General features: G+C 41.0%; 1 protein-coding gene across 1 annotated transcript in view; it reads left to right on the forward strand.

Annotated features, from left to right (window-relative positions):
• The window catches only part of PRTG (protogenin), a 75,117-nt gene extending 61,060 nt beyond the window's left edge, over positions 1–14,057 (forward strand). Inside the window, exons 12-20 of the mRNA XM_030955465.1 lie at positions 2,577–2,672; positions 3,196–3,382; positions 5,011–5,138; positions 5,895–6,065; positions 9,608–9,790; positions 10,346–10,466; positions 11,404–11,569; positions 12,539–12,643; positions 13,722–14,057. Coding sequence (XP_030811325.1) covers positions 2,577–2,672; positions 3,196–3,382; positions 5,011–5,138; positions 5,895–6,065; positions 9,608–9,790; positions 10,346–10,466; positions 11,404–11,569; positions 12,539–12,643; positions 13,722–14,057 — 1,493 coding nt within the window. The remainder of the gene's footprint in view (positions 1–2,576; positions 2,673–3,195; positions 3,383–5,010; positions 5,139–5,894; positions 6,066–9,607; positions 9,791–10,345; positions 10,467–11,403; positions 11,570–12,538; positions 12,644–13,721) is intronic.
• Positions 14,058–26,831: the final 12,774 nt, after the last annotated feature.

The following is a 26,831-nucleotide window of genomic DNA, read 5'->3' on the forward strand; positions in this document are numbered from 1 at the left end:
GGTGCTCAGCAGGATGATGGATGGATGGCCGTGCCTGTCACGCTGTGTCCTGCGGAAATGCGGCGGGGGCAGCGGCCGGAGGGGCACCGGGAGGCTCCGGGGCGCTCAGCACTGCCCCAGCCCCGGGCTCTGCCCCATCTCGGGGCTTTCTCCCATCTCCAGCTCTGCCCCATCCCGGGCTCTGCCCCATCTCGGGGCTTTCTCCCATCTCCAGCTCTGCCCCATCCCGGGCTCTGCCCCATCTCCAGCTCTGCCCCATCTCCAGCTCTGCCCCATCTCGGGGCTCTGCCCCATCCCCGGGCTCTGCCCCGGCCCCGGCTGTGCCCCAGCTCGGCTGGCACTGGGCACTTGTTTCATAGCAGCCTCCGGAGTGTGGTCCCAGCGAGGCGTTAAAGGTGTCCTGATGAGCTCAGATTTTAATTCTGGCTTTGTTTTTGAATCCTTGACTGCACACTAATGTGTGTTCCTGCTGCAGGCTGAGAGCTTGGGAAGGGGTTTCTACTTTTCTGAGATGCATGCTGTAATATTCCTTAACAAGGCACCCTAGATTTTGGTGTATTCAAATCACTTGCAACTTTGAAAGATTTTTAGCATTTATCATTTTGGTTGGGCTAAGTGTTCTTAAATTCACTTTGCAGTTTTACAGTTTTAAAAAAAGATTGTAATTCTTTACATATAAGGTCTTATTATTTTTCTGAATTTTCAATATTAGAATTCCATATTTTCTTTTATCACATGCTTAAGATTATTCTGTGTGTTTGTATCCATCTCCTTTTTTTCTAATTTGTAATTTGTTGCCTAGGAACAACTGATGTCATCTGTTGTAAAAGCACAATTGTAAAGTCAAAAAAACCTTCAAAGCAAATGAGAATTTTACTCTAGTTTGAAAAACCATGGTTTTTAATTTTCTTGTTTTTCTTCTACATTTTGTTATTTACATTGTCTGCTTGTGATGCTAAAATCTTCAAAAAGTGGGAATGGCCTCCTCTTGCCTATTCTACCATTAAGGTCAAACACATAAAAGAAATACTTCAAATATAATAATCCAAATACTGGAGCCCTTTTGCTTTTGCACCTATATTTGGATTTGGTAAAATAACCTTTCAAAAAAACCCATAAAATACATAGAGATGTTAACTCTACCTAGTGATATCTCATTTACAGCTGATATGGGTAACTACAGCACAAAACGTGTCTATTTCAAAATAAATACTAAAAGATTTTACAAAAGGCATTATTAGGAATTTACTCTGCCACCTTTCCAGAAGCATCCAATCATTCTGTTCAGATGGTGTTGCTGGTGCAGTGACTGCAGAGGGAGCCAGCGATCTGATGGAAACAACAGTCCCATTCCTGGTCAAGGAATGTCAGGACTTTGTGCTCCTGTTTATTTCATGAGGGGCCACATCAAATCTCATCTAAAAGGAGAAAGGGGAGAGCTTATTTTGAGAAGGGACAATATTATGCTATCTTAGGGCAAAGAAAAAAGACATGAGCAAGATCAGCACAGTTATATAACATCTGAAACTTCCGAAAATCCTAATTAAAAGCAATGTGTTCACGTCATCAGAAGAGAAGAATATCCCAGTGCCTGCATTAGTCCTGGGGTGAAGTTTAGCTCATATGAGTTGGTAGCAAACGCTGCCACCCTGCAAGTCACTGTTGTGTGCAAGGGGTTGGTTGCAAATGCAGTTGCAAGGGAGTAGCTGCAGGAAGCAGAGGAGACACCCTGGAGCCTGCACTCGGCCTCCTGTGGGTGCCCCATGCCATCACCGCTTAGAGAGCTCCAGGGCCCTTCCCAACTCATTCCTCTGCAGCAAATTTTCACTTGGAGCAAGGCCAGCATGTCATCAACAGATCAGAGAAGCAGCAAACTGAAATGTGGCCGCCCAGAGGTGTGGGCAGAGAAAGGGAACGGGGAGATCCTTCCAGCTTGGGATGGTGGCCCTCTAGGACTGCCAGAACCAGTTTGCAAGAAGACATATGGAGGCAGAATTTCCTAGTCAAAGCATTATTAACAATCCCTGTTGTTTCACAGTTTATCTCCTTTGGAGCCTGGAACCAAAACATTTCCCATTTCTTTGCTGGGTGCTGTCCTGCCATTGCTTTGACTGCCGTGCTTCCTTGCAGCTTGTGTATCCAGAAACAGATGTTGGTCTCTGTGGACCTCCTGCTGTTTGTGTTAACAAATCTTTATTAAAGGTCTGAAAACAGTATGCTGAATCATACTATTAAATCTAGCTCTGTAGCTGTGAAGGTGTGGCTTTGTTACAGATAGAAGTGTGATATTTGTCCTACTCCCATTGATTCTGTTACAAACCTTTGCTTTTGGCTATTGCAAGTGACACTGGGAGATAACTGACTGTTTCTGAGCAAAGAATTGGGGGAATTCAAAGGGCTGGAGAAAAAGGGAGGCTTCCAGGCCTCCCAGTCCACTGCTCATAGCAAACAAGTTTTGAAACAAACTTTCAGGAGCATCAGTTTGTCTCATTATCTGTAGAAGTCCAAATAGCCTTTTTTTCTTTCTTTCTTTTTTCTTTTTCTTGAGCTTAATTATTCCTTTGCTCTTTCTGCAGATCCTAGAAGAAAGTATCATGTAAGGCTGCTGGCGTACAACAGTATGGAAGAAGGTTATCAGGCTGACCAAACAGTCAGCACTCCAGGATGTGTCTGTAAGTATTGTAGATGCATGAAGAATTTATTGAGGGTTGAGGTGTCTCGGGGTCCCAGCAGCTCTGTGTTTTTAACTTTTAAACAATCAATTAATTCTGTGTAAAACAGAGAACAAGAACGATCGTATCAGTGACAAATACTGCAACTGAGACAGAGCCCTGTGTTCATGAAGCACAGCTGAAGAAAGAAGACAGCCCAAGCACATTTCCTTCCCTTGCTGAACTATCTGCATCATCTAACATGATGTATCTATATCTTATGAGCAATTTGTCTCTTTCTCTTGTCTCTGCTGATAGTTTTGACTTCATTTTTGAATAAACGAGTGGGATTGCAGAAATTATACTGGACACGTATTGGGTGAGGAGGGATCTCTAATAGCTTTAACCAGATTCCTGGGTCTGAATACCAGGTACTCCTGGGTTAGGGAAGATTTGTATCTAAACTGTGGGCTCAGACCTCTCCTGTAACCAGCATCTGTACCCAGTGCAGTTATTAACTCCTGCTGCTGTTTTGTTTTACCAGCTGTCCGTGACCGCATGGTGCCGCCGCCGCCGCCCCCTCACCACCTGTATGCCAAAGCCAACACCTCCTCATCCATCTTCCTGCACTGGGGCAAGCCTGCCTTCACCTCTGCCCAGCTCATCAACTACACCGTGCGCTGCAACCCCGTGGGGCTGCAGAACGCCTCCCTGGTCCTCTACCTGCAGACGTGAGTGCACCTTGGACTCCTGCATTGACAGTTCCACATCCTTCCCGCTCACTTTCTACTCTTCCTGCTCTCTTTTCATTTTCTTTTACTAGCAACAACTTTTATTTCCCTCAGAGGACTCTGTGTTTTGCCCATTGGCTGCTAGGGGTTTTTTAAGATCTATCCATAGAACAGCTTCATTCTCTACCAATGATCCTTGGTAGTTTTGGGTCATTGGGCTAGCTCTTTGATTGTTTAATATCTTTTTAGCTGTCTAGATTGAATTTAATTCTAAGCTTTTTTTTCAACTATACCAAAGACCATACCTATTTTATAGGTGCCTTGTCTGGGCAAAGATGGGACTTAGTCCAGTGTCTGACTTTAAGACCAAAAATGAGAATTTTTGAGGGGTTGAGGATTTCATTGTGGGAATGCCGTGTTCCTGAGTGTGTGGCACCCTGCCAGGGGAAAGCTGAGTAGGATTGCTTGCTCTGCAGAGAAGTAATGTGTGAGGCACAGAATGGCTGAACAGAGAAGGGGGCCTGCCTTGGGTTGCTGTTCAGCCTCTGCCCAGGTGGTGTGGGAGCAGAGCACTGCTCTGTGCTGGGGGCTGTGGGGCTGCTGAGGGAATCCATGTGTGTAACTCCCTCAGAACTTCAGTTCACCCAAGCCCCTAAATAAGAAAAATGCTGTCTTAAAGGATAAATAGTTTCCATCCTTATATTCATGGTTTTCTTTTCCAAGAACACATCTGCTGCTGCATAACTCCCGGCTTAACGATTAGACACAGTATAATCACCATGTAAAGTTCTTAGTGTGCCATGTGGAGCATAGCAATGAGTGCTGCTTTTTGTGATTGGATGAGGCTATTGCAAGTACTGGTTACTGCCCCTGCAGTACCGAAGATGAAAATACTAAAAGAGATTTAATAAAGCAATATCTGTAGAGTAAGACCATTTTAAATTGAGATTTAATCTTGATGGGGTATTATCATCCAGAATTAACCCTGGCATATATGAAGGATTTCCCTCTGCCCCAGAATCAAAGTAAAGTAAAATGTCTACAACTGACTTTCTGATCAAATTGTAAACTGCAGTATTATAATTAATAGAATCAGTTCTGCAATGAGTATATTACTAAATATTGCTACCAAATCAGTAAGGAGCATTCATACTCATCCCCTAAACATGAGGTGTGGAGGCCAAAAGTGGAAAGGATGTTGTCTGTATAGCCTCTGTGTGTGAACTGGGAAGCAGATCCACGTCCCTTCTCGGCTGTGACACTGGTTGCAGTTTGTAACTCCAGCTTGAAGCACAGTCCTATGGACAAGTGTGGAAAGAGCTGAGTTTGGGATACCTGCTGGTGATCCAGCCAATAATATTGTTTGTGCATCAGCTGTTCAAACAACATTTATAAAAAGTTGAGCTCACATCAATTGACAGCAGATACAGCATCCTTCTGAGAGCTCCAGGGCTGGTGCAATTGCGTTTCCAGGCAGGCAGCACAGATGTGCCACGTGTCTGGACTTGGACTGGTTTGTCCTGTGTGGAACTGACATGGGAATCTACTCATGTGGCCGAGACATCTGATTTGGGGATCTTCAAGTCAACTGCTGCTGTTTAATACATTTTATTCCTTCATCTGTCCAGGTCAGAGACTCACATGTTAGTTCAAGGTCTTGAGCCAAAAACCATGTATGAATTTGCAGTTCGACTGCATGTGGACCAGCTCTCCAGTCCTTGGAGTCCTGTAGTCTACCACACTACCCTCCCTGAAGGTAAGGAACCAGGGACTCTGTGGTCCTAAGAACATTTTGTAAACCAAATAGCCTGAAAAAGTGCTTATTAATTTTGGCCTGTGTGTAGGAGAGGGAAATCCTTTCTTCTGAGACACAGGTAGTGCTCTTCTTGGTGAGACATAGAAAAATGCTAGCAGGGAAATCCTTGTTTTGGAACTATGGAATTATTTTGCAAAATCCACCTAAATCAGCATTGATTTTTGTATAAAGTGTGATGCTTTCACTACTAGCAGCAACTGACTAGAAATAACTTAAATAAATACCTTAAAATATGTATATATTGAAGAGGTGTGGCTGATTCATCGGCATTTATGAAAACATATTTTAAACCCCAGAAGTTTTGGAAACTGTAAGAATATTACACATCTGCTGCCTTAGCTGCTGGTTTGATTTACTGTCAGCTTGGTAGGGGAAAATCCACACCTGCAGTTCCATGTTCCCACCAAAGCAGTGTTTGAGAGGTACTTGTTCGCAGGATAATGAAGTGGGAGGTTGTCAGTAATTGTTTCTTTCTGGAGATGAGGGAAAAATACAAAACTTGCTTTTACAGAATCTAAGCTATTGTGTAGCTCAGAGGTAACAGGAGAGTGTCTCTGAGGAGCAGTATGTGGGGGTTTCAATGTGGTGTCTGGGATGCAGCAGTAACCATTAGGACTGCACATCAGTTCCTTTCTGAGCAATTTAATTGCATGTAAATTGGGTTAGCCTAATAGCATTGTGTTACTGTTCTCACAGCACCATCTGGCCCTCCAGTAGGAGTGAAGGTGACTTTGATAGAGGATAATACTGCTTTGGTTTCCTGGAAGCCACCTGATGGTCCTGAAACAGTTGTCACACGGTACACTATCCTCTATGCATCCCGGAAGGCCTGGATTGCTGGGGAATGGCAAGTGTTGCACAGAGAAGGTAAACTAAAATCATCAACCTATGAACTGCATAAACACTGATGCTATTTGTAAGATGCTTTGTTACTTTCAGCAACCTTGGACTCCACTACTACTATGAATTATGAAATAAATTCAAGTAAATGTTCACATGAAAGTTCCAAATAGTTTAGAATTATTGCCATGGGAAGATGTATTAAAAAACAAGTTCATATTCAGAAGGTGAGGGGAGAAGGGGCTCTCTGTGTTGCTTTGGAGCTCAGTGTGTACCTGAAAACCAAAATGTCTTGAAAATCCAATTACATCCATCTTAGTTTCATTGTAACCATGATTGTGATGGTTTCATTTTGTAAATGCACTCTTTGAAATGTGAAGTCTCTGAGATGTTTAACTGTGGCTGTGTGGGTTTATGGTTTCTGTCAATCACTGCCAATCCAGTTAGCTCAGTTTGCATAATGAACTTTCTCCTACTCCCAGTAAATCACTCTGCAAATTCAATTTAACTCTCTGGCTCTATTCTACTGCTGAGCCCCAGCTAATCTCACAGTATCTTGGGTATGCTGATGTGAACTGCACTCACATCCCTGTGATTAAATGTAGACATAGTATAAATTTTTGTAGGCACTTTTCTGAATAATACTGGGATTTGAAGAGCTGAATCAAGAACAGATTTCTACTGTAGCCAGAAAAAAAGTAAAAGGCATTTATTGTTCTGTTGATGGTCAAAATAGACAGAGGTAGTTCAGAATAGATAATGTTCTAATAATGTCTTAACCAGAGAGGAAAGCTCAGTGTTACAGAGTAAAGTCATGTGCTTGAGTTGCCTGTTTAAGAGCATTGCCCTGGAAGAGTTACTGTTTTGTTGTTCTGTTGTGTTACCTGGCTGGAAACTTCACTATCAGCAGAGAGTGAGGCTGTAAATTTTCTGTGGAGATAATTCTAAAAACTTAATGAGTATGCTCTCACAGAAGATAATTCATTTCACCATCATGGAGAGTGAGCTGTTCTAGTTCAGAGCTGTTGTTCTTTGTGCTGCTCCTGAAGAGAGGGCAAAGGACCAACAGCCCCTCTGAAAGGTGGCAGTGCCACTTTGCTGCAACACAATGGAGTTTGTCAGGCTGGCCTCAAAGAGAATGGGCAGCTGTGAAGAGTAGCAGGAAAAGGACTATTAAACTAAATTTGTGAAAAATAACTAGTCTGAAATATCAATCAGGTCTAACTACAGGGGAAGATTGAGCCCATGGGTTTTCACTATTAAAATTGTTCAGTGAAACAGTAATTTAAATAAAGTTGTCCAACTAAATTGTTGGTAGAAACAGTGATATTTTTATATTAAAGGACAAATTTACTGTTATTTTTTACTAAGTAAAATCCCCAGCAGATTTAAATTCACAGAGAGCTTATATTTGAAGACTAAATCTTGTCATTCTGTTGATGATACACTGTATTTGCTGCATGCAGCAAAGTGGCTGAATTGCTTTCAGATGCATTGTTCAGCTCAGTCATGCCTGTGAAACTGAACAGCATCTCTGGTAGTATTTCACCAGAGATTTCGATGGCAGCATGGCAATAACAGTAAACATTTTCATGTGTTCCCATACTGAGAGTGTTGGAGGGAATGAGCAAATGGAGAGTTGTAAATCTCAGTGTATTACTGTGTCCATCAATGTTAGAGCCACAAATTTTGCATTTTGACAGATATATTGGGGTTTGAGGCATGGTGTGGAATTCAGGCATCTTGTCACACTAGGACAATCTGTTATGGTCTTAGTTAAAGTATAGATGAAAAAGTCTGTGAAAGGAAATTAGTATGTAGAGATAAAATTGGGCACATACTCTGATCAGTCCTGTGACAGTCCTTCCATAGGTAATTTGAGATAGAAGTAGGGTTTGGGTTTTTTAATGCATTTATTCTGATTAGATGAGTTAACCTTATGCAAAAAATAGCATTGCTTTGTCTTGATGCTGAACTTCTTCTGCAGAAGATTTGTGAAATCTTGGCTCCATTCCATTCTCATACCTCCAGAGAAATCCCCTCAAATAAAAAAAACCAAACAACCCCAAATCAACCCTGCCACTTACAAAAGTCCTAGCATGGGCTTTAGTTTATGCAGGAAATTTTCTCCCAATCCACCCCCTAATTTACCCGGCAAAATCAGAAAGTATAGCTGCATTTTGGTGCTGATTGATGATGTGAGTTATGTTCCAGCCACCTCCCCCTTCTTCCCTAGCTCTCTTCAAGTGGATCAGAAGTTACAGCCCTTGCACACTTGGCGTGCAGTAAATCAGTACCAAGTGCTCCCTTGCTTTAGCAATGCAGCAGATTGGGAAGGAGCTGGTGGCGAGGAGCCTGTGATATTGAAATGTGACCTTTCACCCTGGCTGGTGCTAAATATTACAGCTCCTTTGGTTACAGATACCTCACATTTTACTTCAAATGCTTTCAGCTAATGGGGTTTTATTTATGGAAGAACTGAAACAGCTTTTGCAGTAACTTCCTTTTTGCCAAATGTATAATCTTTTCTGTCAACAAAACAACCTTATATTTTATAGGCTCCCATGATACTATAAATTTTGACTTCTCAAACTGATTAAAAAAGTTAAAATTTTGACTTCAGTCTGAGAAAGTAAATGGAATATGTGAAAGCAAAGAGATAGATTTAGTGCTGTAACTGCCACTGTAGGGAAATAAAAGCAGCCTAGTTCTGTGGTAGCAAGAAACACAGGCATTTTAGAAATGAATTGGAATTCTGAGCAGTAGTTGCAGTCCCTGGGCAGGCAAAGCTCTCATTGACTTTGATAGGAGTTTTGCCTGTCTAAGGACAATGCTAGTGAATCCTATTTATGTGCTTAATCTTTTTTCCTGCCTTCAGGGACGTTAAGAAATGAATCCCTAGCATACGAAAAAGACATTTTCTGTAATATTCTTAGTAGCACAGTTTAGATGCAAAGTAATCAAGGAAACCGACACAGATCTAAATAGGGTTTAATTTTATTTTAAAATCATGGTATAAGGTACTCTTGCAGAGCTTCCTGTTCATTTAACTAGACCTGAAATTTGATAAACTGAACCTGGATTCTTTTGTTATGTCAATTTTCATTCACATTCATGGTACAGTAGATAGAGGAGAGGCACGTGTTCTATATGAGAGACGTTTAATGTTCTGGTTTCTCTGCCTGAGAGTCTGGTTAATGCTGGGTGCATCTCCTTGCAGATAGGATCACAACATAAAGGCTGTCACACTGAAATGCAGCTCTGCTAGATTTAGGGTTGGTGTGCTGTGTGCCACAGCCAGTACTTGAATCTTGGTTTGGAACTATACTGGCACTTCACAGTGTCCTATGTTCAAATAGAATGGAGAGAAAGGAAACCAGGGATGAGAAGGCAAATCCAGTGTTCATTCTGTAGCTTGTATATGCAGGGTAGAACGTATCAAAGTGGTCACAATCCTCAAGCAAGATTTAGAGGTGCTATTGGGAAAAAAGTGTAGGTCCCAATGTCTAAATCTGAGTCTTTCCCCAAAACTTTGTCAAACTGGAACTGTTTATTGTATCTTTTCCTAGGAGCAATGACCATGGCTTTGCTGGAAAACCTTGTAGCAGGAAACATCTACTTGGTTAAAATAGCAGCCTCCAATGAAGTGGGAGAGGGACCCTTCTCAAATGCAGTGGAATTTGCTGTCCTGCCAAAGGAGACATCAGAGTCTAACCAGAGACCTAAACGCTTGGATTCTGGAGATTCCACAGGTCAGGAGCAATGTTTTGATTATTCTGTCACAAGTACTGGGTAGAAAAGATCCCTGTTTGTTTTAGCTGTAACCGCTTTCTGGGTAAACCATTCTGTTTTATGTGAGGCAGTCCTAACAGTGTAGCATTTTCTTCTTCTAAATGAAACAATTTTGGAATTTTCCTCTCAGTTCAACTCAGAACTGGTCTAATTCTCTTGCTCAGAAATGGAAAGTTTCCCTTTCAAATGAGAATACATAACTGGTTTGAATTTTACATCAGTAACTTTGCAGCCAGTCTTCTAAGGCATTTCCTTTAAGTCTTTTATCTGTACCAGTAGCACTGGGTCTGTCCTCTTCCTCCCCTCCCAGGACTGCACTGACCAGACACTCCTCTGGTCTACAAGTTTTATTTTCAAAGGTATAAAAATGTATGACAGAGAAGGCCTGGAAATCTCATTAGAAGGAAGCATTTGTCTCTGTGGTTGTAACTGTAACCCTATTAATTTCCTGACAGAGGGAGCAGGGGTTAACTCTTCTTATTTACTGAGCCTTTCTGTGTTCCTTTTTGATACAGCTTATTCTGACTATTACCATCTGGACCAGAAATCAATGACTGGCATTGTTGTTGGGGTTTGCATAGCCTTGACCTGCATCCTTATCTGCATCCTGATCTTAATTTATCGCGGTAAAGCCAGGTATGTTTTTGTTCTCAAAGACTGAGCTCTTTTTCATTGCACTCACTCTTGGAGATGCCTTCTCCTCCAAGAGTTCTCTGGAGTACTCTGTCTCTTCACCTGCTTCTACCAGTGTTGGAAACAAAGCACTTTGTTGGCTCTTCCTACTCTGCCTGAGCCCCTTCTCCTATGAAAAGGAGGAAGAACCCACAGAGTGCTGGTGCTTTGACAACTCAGTCTGAGGCATGTTTGCAGCTGAACCCCCAGTTTGGGTCAGATAAGCATGCTGCTGTTCATCATCTGCTCCTCCTGCTGAGCCCTCCAGCCTGCCCACACCTGGCTGGCAAGGCTTTAACCCCCCTGGTGCTGCTGGACAAGAGGAACTCTGACATAAAGGAGTTCCATGATGCAGATTTTAAAGCAGTTCCATGATGCAGTTTCTTTGCAGTGGTGCAAGTCACCATCTATGTCTCTCATCAGCTGCTAAAGGGTATGAACTGGCCCAGTGACTCTGCCCAAAACTTTGTGGTCAGAACAAATATAAGTCGCCTGAAATAATAAATTAAAAAACTCACTGAAAGTGTTTTCCAGTAACAAGGGCTTTTTTAGCTTACATGCAGGAAAAAATATGGACTGGAGACAGTCTCTGTGTAGTATGGTAGAAAGGTCTTAATGTCATTAGTGGTTACTTCCTCGAAGTAATATTACTAATCATGACAATTCCTGTCTGCACATAAGCTTGTAGCCTACTGTGTATGATTAACTGGAAGCAGATGTTATTTTTATCACAAGCAATAACATTTAAACTCCATGTGACTTAGGAGTATCATATAACAAAATGTAAATGCCAAGAATATACCAGGATTACTTGATTAATAAGAGCTTTGAAGTTTATCCTTGATTTTTTTTTGTATTGTATTCCTGTGGGTCAATTTTATTCCTCCTTAACATTGTGTAGGAAAGCATCTGCTCCTAAGGCTGTGCAGCAAAGCACTGACCAGCTGTCACATACCAGCATCTCATTACCCAGCCCTAATGAGGTGGAGAAGAATATTGAAGGAATTGCAGAGAATGAAGAATCCTTATTGCCAATGATAGTGGGAAACAGCTTCATTGATGCTAAGGTACTGTGAGTTTTGCTAACTCCCAGGTCAGAAATCTTTCTTTAGAATGTATTGTTATAATGTCAGAGCCCTTATCGAAAGTAAAATATATATCCTATGAAGCTCCAGGAGGCTGTTTTATTAATGGGACAAGCACAAAGTTGGCAATCCAGGCTCAGATTTTCAAGACTTATCTGCAAGTTCAGCTGGAGATCTAGTTGAGTACACTTGTCTTCAGCTGTGCTCTGCAGATTGCAGAGTTTGGCCCTGGCACAGCATCAAAGGATAAAAAGGCTCCACAGACTCGGGGCTGCTCTGTGGCTTCTGCTGATCCCAGGAGAAAAGTGAGAGTTCCTGTCAGCACCTGGCTCAGTCAGTGCCTGTGCACAGTCTAGTCAACTATGGCACTAAGCAGGTGCTCAGAAAAGTATTTTTCCCTATATTTACTGGTAAGACAATGTTGCAGTTTATAAACTCATGCTCAGTCACATTATCAATTAGCCTGGGTGGCAGAATGTACCTGTGGATGTGCAGAACCTTCAGTCCAGGAGTGCACTGTGACACCACCACAGTGGCCTTCTTTCCACATGCAGCCAGACTGTGCTCAGGCTTGTTCTGTTCACACTGCAAATGGGAGTGCAGCTGCTCCCTGAGGAGGTGTGTGAGAGCTGAGACATGGAAATGGACCCAGCAGAGGCACAGACACTGCTAGGAATGGCCTCATTCTAAGAGCTAGAGCAGGAGCTGGAATATTTTCTGTGTGCATGCAGTCCTGCAGCTTTGGGTCTGGACAGAAAGCTTGCCAGATTTAGTGGGTCTGTTCTTGTCCTGAGCAGAAGTGTACCAGACCACATAAATGTGACTCACTACTGAGGCTTCATTTGTCTTCATTTTTGGTATGGAACCAATAGATAGGAATAGAAAAATATTTTCAAGTATCTTAGAAATTTACTTTGTTAAAATAAATGTCTGCATTTTCCTCTGTTGTAGGGAGGATCTGATCTGATTATTAACAGCTATGGGCCTGTCACAAAGACTAATGGCAAGAAAAGGTGGTTGTTCTTCCAAGATGCTAAGAAGGCAAAGACTGAAGAGGTAATTGCTTTAATGGGCAGAGATGCAAAATCTTTACTGTAATACTCTCTTTGCAAAGGAAGATACATAGTTTTCTGTTCAGGGAAAAACATATTTAGTGGTCTTAGTATTAATTGGATAGTTTCAGTTGTGTAAGGTTGATGGTGTTCTATCTCACCATACTAAAGTCTGACAGAAATTCCATTTCCTGACAGATATTGCTGTGAGGACACTGTGACTCTTTACAGTAGGCAGACCCTGTAGCTCTACTGTTAACTGACTGCTTACTTGCCTTTTCCTTTGTATCTGTGAGCAGAAAGATTTCTGTGTACTTTGCATTGCATTAACTACTTCTGCAGAGACTCTAAATACAAACACAAATAAAATGTGTATTTACAAACAAAAATAATATTAAGATAGAAAGAATCCTTTTCTACTCTGGCAGCTAAAATTTTTTTGGCTGAAGAAAAAGAAAGGGAAACTAGATGATATTCTCAAAATACTGAGAAAATTGAGAACCTGAATAGAACTGTCTGGCTTCTGAAATTGTTGGTCTGGACATATTTGTTATTTGGCTGAGAAAACGGAAGTGTTAAACCAAATCTAGAACATTACTATGCAAATTCATACCTATGGAGCATAATAACCATTCTTCATTGCATTTTAACTTGTATTATGTTCCTGTGTGTTTAAGAATTAGAAAGTCTTGATATCCATGTTGTAAAATTGTATTGAAAAATATTTCTACAAACAGCTGTTTATTTCTGATGCCTCTATAAGAGAAATATTTACTATTGCCTAAGGAGTAATGCTTAAAGAATATGCACGAGGGGATGGGAGGGAGCTCTACCAAGTGTGTTTTTAAAATACTCTCCACGTCTCTCCAGTGAAATAATTTTTTATTAGCCATGCTTATCTAGAAGGATTATTTCATCTACTGTGGAAAAGTACAAGCAAGACTTGAGATTGATTATTTTTAAACTCCTCTAGGAAAGCCCTGAGAGAAGCATTCTGGTGGAATAGGAGCCAGGAAATGCAGTAAAAAATCCCAGTTATGGCTCATCTTTTCTGAGGCTCTTTTCTCTGTGCTCTTGTGCAGCCGCAGCGGAGGTTCGTGTGTCTATACCAGCCGGGCCCCGCCGTGCTGCTGGGCCGGGCCGGCTCCCCCGGCTCCCCGGGCCCTCAGCCGAGCTTCCCGGGGCCCTTCGGCGCGGCGGCCGACACGGAGCACTCGGCCAACAGCGAGGGCAGCCACGAGACCGGCGACTCCGGCAGGTTCTCGCACGAGTCCAACGATGAGATTCACCTCTCCCCGGTGCCCGGTGGCACCCCCCCGGGCAGCAGCCCTCTGGCCAGCCGGGACTCGGCCGCGGGCAGCCCTCAGGGCAGCAGAGCCCCCCGGCCTGGGCAGGGCCTCCCCGCCGGGCCCGACTGAGCCCCGCGGCCGCAGCTGTGTCTGTTCGAAGGACAATGAACAGGGAGCCAAAGTTGCGCTGTGGAAAGCCGGGCTGACCTAGCAGGTGATCCATAGCTCTGTTGAATGTTGGGTTGTTTTTTTTTTTCCTATGTTTTGGTTTGTTGTTTTAAAGCTCACTCATTTTGAATGTTCGGCGGTCAAAAAATGTGAAAGGAGTGAAGATTTCTGCCGAAGGTTAAAAATATGTCACTGGAGCAAAGGGAAGGCTGTTGGCCCTTTTGCTATCTACCTCAGTTTGCCGAGAGGTGAACTCTCAATGACGACTGCTTTACCTCATTTGTGTTCTAGTTGGTCTCAGCTATGGAAATGATGATACTTCCTAGTAGTGTTGTTTTATTTTGGGGTTTTTTGTTTTCATTTCCCTGCCCCAAGTGGTGTGTAGAGAGAGAGAGTGTGTGTGTGTGTGTGTGTGTGTGTGTGTGTGTGTGTTTGTGTGTGTGTACTCAGTGATCAGGGAGTTGTATAGGTTGGTGGACAAGATTGTTTAGCTGAAGCTCTGTCTTTTAAAAGAAGGAAACCTCAGAGTATAAAATATTACAATTTCATGTGGTTGACACAGTGTATGTTATAAACTGGGAGAACTGGGACTTCCACATATACAGCCACATGAAATCTTTTGTACCTCTTGATTTCGTAGACCCTCAGTAAGCCTAGGACAGTGCCTTTCCTCAGAACCCCGTGCCAGCAGCTGCTGACAGCACATATGCTGTATCCCTGGGGCTCTGGGACATGCTGGATTCCCCAGTGTGACAGATATTGCCCCTGTATTCACAGTTAAGGCTAAAAATCATAGCAAAATGAAGAAGTACTCAGCATTTTCAAACATCTTGGCTTTTTGCCTGAGAGTTATGGAATAGATAACAATGCTGAGTATTCCAGTATCACAGTACTTCTTAGCAGTGGTGCCTTGCATTATATATTAAGAAATTACTGATTTGCCTTATTCCTTTTTAGCATTCATAAAGTTCCTTTGGAGTACAGAAAGATGCCTTAAATGCTTCTTAGATATTTTAAATAAGCTGTAACATGAGTTTATAGTTCATTTTTACCCATCTTTGAGTGCTGATAAGCAGTGCTAGCATTGTAGTATGTCTCAGAACTGTTGTTAGGATGCAAACCTGCTCCTTGCCTTCACCTAGTGTGCTATTAGCCAGGAATTTTAGCTCAGGGAGTGACTTTACCTATATGCCAATCTAAAACTCTGATTAGGCTACCATGAGAAATAAAAAAGCCAGAGCTTTAGTTGAAGAGTCTGTTGAAAGAGGTGAGTACTGCTACTGCCTCGAACCCATGCAATTCCTGTTTTATACTACCTCCTTTAAAAATGATTCTAGTGTTTTTTTGGATTTTGTTGTTGTTGTTTTTTCCTGTACTCAGGGAACAGTTTGTTACTTTTAAGCTGCCTCACGGAAACGTGGAGCAAACTGACAGGGTATCATTTTGTGTTTTAATAGGAGAGAGCGAGAGACAGGGGGGAGGCTGGAATCATCCAATGTTATAAACTTGCCTGTATCTATATCCAGTCCTTTTCTCACTCCTTCTCTTTCCCTATTCTACTTTAAAAAAAATAAGAAAGAAAGGAAAAGAAAAAAAAATTAGGCATATGTTTTTACTTTTAAAAATTGTTTAAAATATAATGTTGTGAGAAATCAACCATAGGAACTCTTGGCTCTATTTAAGTCTGTCAGAACTCCCACTGATGGTACTGGGGCTGAGATGTCACCTCCAGGTGTGCCAGGCTGACTCCTGTGTTGCTCCTCAGTATCAGTAGGTGGTCAGAAGTTGTGGGTAAGCCCTACTCTCATGGCTGGATTGTGCTGAGGGATTGGGCTCTGGCTCCTGGAGTTCTTTCCCCTGGAGCTGTTGCCAGTCCTGCAGCACACAGTACACACTCACCAGTGGCCATTCAAATGCTTGAAGAATGATCTTGTACCAAAGACTTTTCTGTGGAGGAGAAGGAAGCCACATATTATCCAAAAGGAATTGAACTAGTTAAAAAGCTATAGGTTTGAAGAGCTGAATACATTTTATTGTATAAGTAGTTACTAACAAAACCCAATAGGACTTCTTGATTGTAGTAGCCGATTGCAGAGGTGAGTTGTATTCAACAATTTTAACTACCTTGTTGTTACAAGAGCCTTTAAAGAAAGTTAAAATGCCAGCAGATATCTCCAAAGAATTCCAAGTGTATTTTTTTTCTCCAGCTTGTAGTTGATGAACAGTACAGTATTAAGAAAAATATTTTTAAACAGTTTTTTTACTACTTGCTGAAGAAAAAGAAAACTTTTCACCAAAGATTTATTTTCGGTCTTGTCAGGCAGAATGTGTAGTGTACAGCAGAGTACTGTTTTTAGTTAGGTAGAGTGTGAATTAATCAAAACTAGAGTAAGAATGTGTTAACTGTAGCATGAAGTTTCACACTTCATCTTTCAGAGTAGCCTCTTGTGTTAGTTGCATTCAGAAAGAGCTGATATGCAGATGGTAACTGCTTCTCCAAAGACTTGTTTGCTGTAAGTACTGGCAATGGGGTATAATTTAATGATCCTTGTTACAGGTAAATACTATAAATCCTAAACTCTTCTTTCCAAAGACTCATTCTGTAGTTTAACCTATGGATAATCTGAGAGAAACAGGCTTCAAATAAAATCTGCCAATCTGATATAGGTGCTTGAAGTTCAATAGCCAAAGAGTTGAAAATACTCGCTGTATTAGAGAGCAGTATGTCCAGAGCTGGATTCATCACTTAATGTTTTATCAAGGTACTTCTTATCAGCAAATAAAGAAAACCAAAGATATTAAAGGTTACCTCAGCGTATAGGAAAGCTTAGTTAGGCATTAATTATTCTGTCTTTTTCTTTATTTTTATGTTAACCAAATATAAAACATTTCTCCAGAACCCAGTCTACATTCATGTGCTTCCCCTTGGCACAGTCATGATTCCTAGAGAACAAAAATCCTCTCCTCAAAATTCATGGCTTAGTACTAATATATCACAAGATTCTGTGAGAGAAAATTTGTCTTATGATTGAAAACACCAATAAGGTAAGCAAAGGAATATCCAGAAAGATTGTAGAAATTGATAATGTCTCTATTGAATTTAATAGCAGAATCAATCCTTCATAATTGCAACAGTGCAAAATTAAAAAGTTTAAATGCTTCATAGCCTTGAAGGCAATGCATGTAATTATAAATATGATCTTACAGATGATAATTTTTTTCAAAGTCTCTACCCATGGCTGTCTAAGGGAGTGAGTTTTTCCCTTTGTTCATTCCATTTGCCTAGAAAGAGCTGGCAGAACACAGCAGGCAGACTGGTTTCAGGTTTTCCAGGTTTTTCTTCTAGGTTATGTCTGTAGAAACTGGGTCCTGGAGAAAAAAATATAATTTCTTAATTATGAATTTTGCTAAATATGTTCTGGAAGATGAACACAAATGTGGAATTTAGTGTTACACTATGTGAATTGATTTTGTTTAAGTGTTGTAAGAACTAAGGGGCCATGGTAGGTGCAATGAGTGTATGTGCAACCCTTGTGTTTATAAAAAAAAGCAAAAATGTTACCCTTGATGTGACTTGAAAAGCATCAAAACTCACAGAGAGAACCTGAAAACTGACTTACCATGGTGACAGTGTTTGTAAGAGAGGATCTGCCCTTCAGTGCCACAGCAAGGTCTGGAGTCCAAACTAAATGCTCAATCTGCTCACAGCCACACTTGTGTGCTTCCTTCATGTTTAACAAATACAAAGCACTGCCATCTCTCAGGAGCCAGCCAGGACTGGGAACGTGTGTGCTGTGCCGGACAGGGCACAGCACTTGGTTACTTTTTCATAGCTCTACTTTTGTAAGAGAAACCTGGAAAATCCACATATCACTTTCAGTAATTTCCTATATTAATTCTCCATTTTTTGGATAACTGATTATATTTTTAACAGAAAAGGTATCAAAAGATTGCTTGGCCTGTTTTTAATTATTCTTATAGTTATTCCTTCTCTGGGTTTAATCCCAAACTTTTGATAAGAGCTTCATCTTATTTGTCTTATTCAAATCAGGGTCCTCATCCTATTTCTTTTTAAGCCAATGGGAGAATTAATTTGCACTTCAGTTTGCATAGTCTGGACAAACAAAATAAGTTTCTGTTTGTTTTTTAAATTTTCACACTACTATTATTTTAGAAGGACAGAAGTCTTAGAACTCTCCATGCATCTGGTATTAGCCTGTAGTAAACACTGGTATTTCAAGTCAGTTTGCCTCTTTTTCATTGCCAGTCAAGTCAACTTGAATGGCTTCTCATTTGCTGCAGCCTGGGTGTACACAAGCATAGGTATTGCTGGCTCTCAGCAAAATGTTACTTAGAGCAAACTCTGAGCTTTTGTTCATTTTCGGAATTTTTGCTCATTTAATGAAGTTCGTGCAGGGAAAATTCCATCTCCTAACATGGGGAACATTGGTAGGTTTTGGAGGGCACTCCGTGTTTAGCCCAAAATCCCATTCATGGCAACCAGAGAGAGTTGCCCAGGTGTAATGCTGGTGGTATTTCACGGAAATCAATTAACTGCTGACATTATTCCCATAAAACTGAAAGCAGAATTACACTTAGTAATTGGCTAAGGTGGTAGTAGTTCTTAGCTTGAGCAATTGTTACACCTTGCCAGTTGCTGCAGCTCTGCTAATGGTAGGCAGCCTCTAGAGCAGAGGGATTCCTGTCTGCAGGAAATACTGAGCACCTTGCTACAATAATTCTATGTAGCATTTTGGTACATGTGTTTCAGAAAGCACAGTTCTTCAATACAAGTCCAGATCACTTTCTGTTGACAGAGAAAAGAACACAAATTCAGTTTGGCTCAAATGTAAGTTCATTTCTTTGACATTCCTCTAGAGTTATGCTGAGCCCACTCCGGACTGACTCAAAAGGGATATAAAAACATGCTTAAGGCTTTGCTGTGTTGGGCCCTCTGGTTCCATAGGGCTCCTTCAAAAACAAGAAGTTTTCAGCTTTTCATAGTTGCATATACTCACATTGCATCTGCCTGGTGTGTTTTCAGTGAAGACTAACTGTATATGAAAAACTGATTTATACAAATGTTTCTTTTTGATTGTTTGGCTTCTTTTTTTTTTTTTTTAAGTTGTGAATGACTTGCCAGTGTAGGAGCCAGGTGTGTATCTGACATTGTGGTGGTCTGGATCCTTTCACTCTGTGTGCCATTTTCTTCTAAGGGCAGCAATGGCTGACTGGCTAATGGAGGATGGAGCTGAATTGTATTAATTTTATATTTGTCTCAGGGGATCAGCTCCATGAATTCCATTGCATGAGGGAAGCTAATGTTTGCCCTGATTTGAATGTAACTTTTTAATGTCTTTTAAAAACTATTTTGTTTAATAATGTGGATTTGTTTTTCTTTTTCTAGCATTCTAGTAAATGTTACCTAGTGTGTTGGTTCATTTTTCCCCTCGAGGGTTGTTTATATACTACCCCAAGGTCATGCCAAAAAATAATAGAAGTTTAAATGCCAAATGTTTATGAAACTGCTGTCTAAATACTGATTGATTGCACAGTTGAAATAAAAGTTTTCCTTAGTAAAGGTAAAAGGTGTTACTTGATATTTTATTTTCAGTGTCTCTGAGGAGTGGCTCAAAACAAGGAAGATAAAAACTGCAGCTCCTCATTTCAGGCTGAGCAGATAGGGTATTGTTGGCACTTGAAGTCATAAAAAGAGGTAGACAGTAAACTGAACTTATAATTGAATTTCATAGGACTTCCCCAACCATGTATTCATTTATCACTTATATACCTGGAATTGTTTCCCACCCACTGCTGAACACCCATGCAAGGTCTCTGTTCTGCTTTATTTTCATGGGCTGTGAAACAGGTGGTTCTCAGTGCAGTTGCTCTCCAAAGCCTGGAAAGCTGCTGACAAAGCTGCACTGCTGAGTTTCCCCAGCACATTTACACCTGTGGAACCCCATGTTCAATGTATGACAAGACTGAAAATGCAGCTGCTGCTGGTCAGGAGGCAAACTGCTGCTCTGACAAAGGACTGCATGCTAGATGGAAGTCAGTCAAGTTCAGTTAATGAGGAAGGTGCATTCTGGAGGGATTCCGTGCTTTCTGTTCTGGCAGGTTGATCACTGATTGGCACCTGAGAGCAACGAGAACGTGGCTGGGCAGTTCAGAGCTGGATTTAGAGTAGTGGTGCCCATGCAAACTACTGGAAATGAAACCACTGAAATTACTGCTGTCATTTACAGGGTCTCTAGGGAGACTAAAATCAAAACATCAGTGGAAATGGAATCTTGCAATACTTGGCACATTTGACTTCAGTTTTTGTCTATGTTGTTCCCTAAAAGATATGAATTCTTTACTGGCACTGGGTATATTTAATGGAGAAGGGAAGATATCCACAGGTATTTTGAAGCTTTGAAATCACAGTATTGGGAATGGAAGATTTGAAATAAATGTCTGCTAACTTTTTTCCATGTCCAGGAAATGACTCTTTCTGAATACATCTTATTCTGACCATCTGTAAGAGCATGGGCCCTGTCACTTCTGGGTGTCCCTAAGAGAGGGCACACTGTGAACACCCCTGGCAGTCAGAGCTTCTCTGCTTTGTCAGTGTCTCCTGCTGATCACTTGGGATGCTTGAATTCTGCAGTAGAACCACGAAGTCTCTTTCCTTTTGAATTCTCAGAAGACAAAGGAAATCCCAAAAGCCTCATCATGCTTCTTTATGAATCACAGCTGTTCCTACCTGCAGAGTCTGCTTATAGACCAGTTCTTCCTAGCTTATATGACATCTATCCCTGGGAGTTTTAGAGCACCAGCTGTGGAGATTATTTATAAAACCAACTCTAATCCAAAAGTCTTTATTCCTTATGTTCAAATATAGGAGCACTGAAATATAGTTATTGAGAGATAATTGAGAAAATCAGACCAATGCTGAAAATATTATCAAGTATTTTAAGAGAGTATTTGTAAAAAATTAATAAATCCTAAATAGAGTAAATAAATTACATTTTAAAAGATAACAATTTCAAATAACTAGAGAACAGTCAGTCTTGGACTGTGCAGTGATACAAATGCTCTACCAGTGCAATCCACCAGAGATGTTGCTCTTTCTCTAGGTAAGAACAGGAACCATCTGCAGTTTCCAGTTATGTCCCAGGTTCATTTTACAGTCCAGAATCCTTGTTCTCAGTAGCAATAACTAAACAGTAAAGCTCCATCTTCCAAGGAGTTCCTATTGCAAAGAAAAGCTTAGAAGCAGCCCTGGTTTGGGATCTGATGCTGTGCTACCTGCCTGCAGTCTGCCACCAACCTGAATGTCTGAGCTACAGGCAGGTGAGTGCTGTGGGCCACCTGCACTGAATGGCCACATTCCTTCAGGTGACAGCATTGCCATCGCTTTGTTTAGTTTATCAGGGACAATGTACAGTCTTAACTTGTCTGGTTTTTGGCTAAAGGGATCAATACCTTGGAATATGAAGGCCAGCTTGGCTAAGAATTTCATTTGCACCTGAAGCCAGACTTCACATCTTGTTATATATGAAAAAAGACCTCTGCTTTCCTTTCATTTATTGAAGTTACTTCTCTGAATATATACAAGTAAATCCAGTTGGGTTTTCTGTTTGGGGATGCATAAACATTTGTTACCTGTAGGCTTGAACTGTGCTTTATCTTATTTCTGATACATGTTGGCACTGTGCAGCCCAGCCTGTTTTCCCTTCTTCCTTCCTCTGCACGGCTCAGTATTGCTTGCTGGACAGTAAAGCATATCCTTTGTCAGTCAGAGAGAAGCTGCAGGTGCTGATGTTGCTGCTGGCCATGTTAGGGCCCTGCTCTTTCTATAACTGATAATTGAGGCTTCATCTTTCCCTCCCCACACAGCAAAGAAGATGGGATTTGAGCCCCTCTCTCTTCACATACTTTCATGTTAGAGCCCCAGGTAAACACATTCAGATTTGGCAAGGAGAGATCAAATTGTTTCTACCTGAAAGAAGAGTGTAAGCTTTATTTAAATTCTATTTACACAGGAAAGCACCTTTAAAACATACAGAAAATAGAAATAATTCAGTATCTAGCTGTGCTCAGTGACAGAGATGTTTTTCATGGATATCCCTAGTCCATAGGATCCCCCCTGGCTGCCAGCAGAGGCCTGGGCTCTGACCTCTGAGATATTCCTGCCCGTCCTGGTGGCTCTGGGGGCCCTGCAAGAATGAGCTGAGATGGTTTTCTGGCAGTGCTGCCAAGTGGCCCAAGTTCCTCAGGGTTTCTCTGGAGAGATGACTCAAGCATCACTGGAATCTGACCACAGTTCCAGGTGGGTTCAGGGGTGCTGGATACTGTAATTATCCACAGTTTTGAAGGGTGAAAGTAAATTTTTATGGGCAATGGAGGATAATGTTTCCTATTATACTCTGTGGGACATTTTAAATCACTGCCTAAAACACTGGATTCTACTTTAGCTGGAAATAAAATGGGGACTCCCCAGAGCTCCTGTTAATAGAATGGTTTTGAATTTCCTTTTATCTGCATAGCAATACACTGGGAAAAAAAGATTTTCTTGAGTAAAGCCGCAGATTTCTGGCTGGGCTGCCAGGCTATTGCACCACATGAAAGCAGGAAAAGTGTTGCATACACTGCAGCTCACTACAGCCTTTTAACAATTTGCAGTTTGGTGAGCTGGTCTAGGAGATTAATTCCCCCTGGTTTGCTGAAAACTATCACCAGGAGGTGGGTGACAGACCTCAATCTCTGCTGCCTCCTCACTTTTTGCAGTTTACAGACACAATAGCATAAAACAATCCCACTGAACTACTTGCTCATAGCCTTCCTTATGATAGGTTATACAACTGAAGTTGGAAGTAAGATAGTTTACAGCACAGACTGTAAAATAATAATAATAAAAAAATTCCATTAAAATTATTCATGTTAGCAACCATCCTGCTTTGGAATAGGTCCTGAATATTTAAAAGTCAGTAACAGCTTTCTTGGGCTCTACCAAATAAAACAATCTGGCTTTGCTTTACACAAAACCCACAGTCAAGGCAGAATGAATCCCTTGAGATTGAGATTTCCCAGCTTCAAAGGATAAGTAAACCCCAGGCTTGAGTTTCTAAGTATTTCAATTAAAATTCTTCTGATAAATCAAAAGCAAGACAATCCCTAGTTCATAATAGGAAGAATTCTGGCTTTTAAAACACTTTACAGAAAAATGGCTATATTAAAGAGGAAAGCACTCTCATTTTTTATAAACTGCTTCTCCATCTCTGTGGTGTAGTCAGGATAGAATAAAATCAGTGGGGAAGGTCAGGGTGTCAGAAGCCATTGTAGCACATCTGACAATCCCAGGATTCACCTGAGCTGGGAAAGGCTCAGAGGCCACGTCCATGCTGGGCTGTTGGGCACAGGCCAGGGGTGAAACCCTGGCACCCAGCAGTGCTGGCTGCTGCCACAGCCTGGGCTTCAGTCTCAGCCCAAGTGGGGATGACTGGAAACAGCCTTTTAATAGGAGCACTCTGCAACTTAGTTTAGCATTCAATGAGGTTTTAAGAGTTTATGATGATGTTTCTTTTCTGTAGCTCAACTGGGCCAAAACGTACAGCCCAGCCCCGCAGTTGCAGATAAGAAAATGACAGGATCCCCAGAGGAACAGCTGTATAGCATCCTAAAACCTCTGCCTCTAAATTTCTGCTTTGGAATTGTCCCCACTAAACATAATACATGCCAAGTAATTTAATCCAGTTTGGTGTTTGGAGACAGATAGTGCATATCTTTTAAATAATTCTACATTCTTTTCTTGAAATCCTGGATTTCATGTGAATTTTAGCCTGGGGATTAGGGAGGCTTCTCTCAGATGCAATGGGTGAGTGCAGCATCTATGTAACTAGGTCACGGTGTACTTAGGCATATTTAGTTATCTGTTTTTGTGTTCTTCCCTACTTTAGTGGCACAATAAACAAAAGAGGGAATGAAGATGGATTTGTTATCTCCTCTCCTAGGATGGCAGAAGAGATTTCATTGTGGAGTGTTTTTGCTACATTTTCTAACAATGTTTGCCATTTTTCTTTTTTTTTTTTTTTCATTTTGCATTTTGTAAGCAATGAAGTGCAGGAATTAAATGCTTCCCTTCTTTTCATCAGACCACAATAAACAGGAAAATGCAAAGGATTCAAGACGATGATCCAGAAAGAGTAGAAATTGCATTTCTTTCCTTTCCCCACAGAGTGTCCCCATTTCACTGTTCATTGCTCAACAGGCGACCACCTCTGTAAGCAGAAGTCCATTTTGCAGAGAAGCCTGCAAAGGTTACTCAAGCATTTGTCCCTTTTCAAAAGGTATTATATTGCAATTAACAAGGCAAACTGAAAGTTCCCTTTTACTTATCAGAGAGGTTTTATCTGTCTTGGTGACTTGAAGATCAAATGAGGTTTTTTAATGCATATACACACACACTGGATTGCTTGTCAAAACTTTTGTTATTTGGTGTATATATAGCTGTAAATACAATAATTAAACTTAAGTTCCTAGATAATCAATATCATCTTTATATTTTAATTCTTTAGGTACTAATTAATTTTGATATATTTGATATAAAATTTTAGTTTAAAACTAATGGAAAATTGTAGGTTTTAACTTTTTAAGTCTTGAGTCGTTGGCAAGAGTATCTGACTGCATGAAAGCTGCTTTTTCTGAGATACTTCAGCATATACATGTTTAAGATGTAAGCTGAAAAAATAAATATGCACCCAAAAAAATAAATTAGTCTCACTAGGTTTCATAACTAAGAGCTTGCTTTGAACTTCAAAAATTTTGTTCCAGTATAGATATGACACTAGAGTGGCCTTTGTACAGCTGAGACATTTTTTGATCAGTTCACTAATAAATCGTCTTGCAAAGCTTGGCAAAATGTGTTTCATCAGCCAGTGATTTGCAATGTGACTAGACAAAGGCATGATCATTCTCAGACTTGTGTCATATGGAAGAAAACTAATGTAATGGGCTACAGATAAAAACTTATATTCTTTCATGGATCAATTCATAAGCTAATATATTTTGCACTTTTTTCCTACAAACAGTTTTGTATTCATTTCAGATTGAAGTTAAAATATGAATAAACAATTAATTAGATTCTGTTTTGTATTTTGTACTTTATATTATGTGGCTAAGTGGCTAGTGCAGAAGTTTAGACAGTCCTAATTTTTGCTGATTAAAAGCAGAAACAAAACAGACGTGTGCTGGTGGGGCCTGGTTTGCATCACCAGAACAGATGCAGCATTCACCAGCAGGCAGAGCAGTTTGCACTGAAATGGCTTCAGTGACTCATGCTCGAAGAGTTTCAGTTACAGCTACAGCCCAGTCAGGTCGGCAGAGATGCTCTGCTTCTGACAGAGCCAGAAGGGACCTGCTTAACACATTTTCCCACAGTAGTATCAGCTGCATAGCAAGCCAGGCTAAAAAAGCATAAAAAGCACATCTCAGTGTAACTTATAAACATGCACGTGTTCAGTTCTACTACCAACAAAGGGAGGTGTGGAGGAGGAGAACAAATGTGTCTGGAGCAGGGATGTAACTCCAGCAAAACAGCAAACCCGGATTTTTGGTATTGTCTCAGACCTGACAGAAACTCCCTCCAGCCTTGATAAACAGTCCTGTTTATCACACTGGTGCTGTGAAACATATACAAGGTTGTAGAATTAGCACTTAAATTTGTTTTTACATGAAAAGAGGCCTTTTAGAAAAATGAATTATTGTATTTTTTCCCTCATAGCAAGTGGGGGGATAGAATCTACTGATGCTGGAATACTGTTACAAGCTAAGACTATTGAAATCTAAATTTCCTTAAACATGTCTCTTTTTTCCAGAAGAAAATTATTTCAGAATGACAACATCATTACAGTTCAAAAGGACTTTAGAGGTCTTGCCTTTGAGTCCAGCATCTTGCATAAAGCAAGTCTAATGCTGAACTTGGACCAGGCAATTCTGGGGTTTGCCCTGTTGGAAGCTCATTTCAAATTATGAGTCTGATTTTTCATCACACTTTTCTGTGAAGAGCTTTGTCTCTTTTCTTGGTAACTTCCACTTAGGTATTGGAAGGTTGCTAACTAGCTACCCCTAAGTCTTCTTAATTAATGCCAGCTTTTGAGAGGAAGAAATGTTGGAGTAATTTTAAGGCCAAGCAATGAGCAGTGAGGCTTATCAGGTGGTGAATTGTGTGTCATAATGAGAACTTCTGTAGATTTTGGGGAAATATTTGGGATGCTGCTGTAGCAGGCACCTGAGCCAGTGAATTAGTTCCTTTCAGACACCCCATCAGCTATTTCCAATGAGAGTTTAGAAGTGAGTCCAAGAGGATTCCCACAGATTGCTCACAAAATACCTGAGCCAGTTAAAAGCTGAATTTGGATGAACAGCAAAACAGACATAATTTTTTGCAAGTAGAGCACTGGGTTAAATCTGAATTCCCAGCTCCCATTTCTGATGCAGACAATGTCCCCGTAGGAATCTTCACAGACTCAGTGACATCAATCTGCGCATCCATAATTACAGTCTACATGCCGTTACACGGCAGCCGTGCACAAAGCTCCTGCAGCCCTGGGAGAATCAGCTGGGCCTGCAGCAAGCTCTGTCACACAAAATGCAAATCTCTTCACAGATAAGGCACATCTTCCTCCAAATATAGACAAGCTCACACCCACCTTGCTAATATTCTCTTCAGTAAGATTACACAGAATCAAG

The sequence above is a fragment of the Camarhynchus parvulus genome, chromosome 10 (genome assembly GCF_901933205.1).
Source record: "Camarhynchus parvulus chromosome 10, STF_HiC, whole genome shotgun sequence".
Taxonomy (NCBI): domain Eukaryota; kingdom Metazoa; phylum Chordata; class Aves; order Passeriformes; family Thraupidae; genus Camarhynchus; species Camarhynchus parvulus.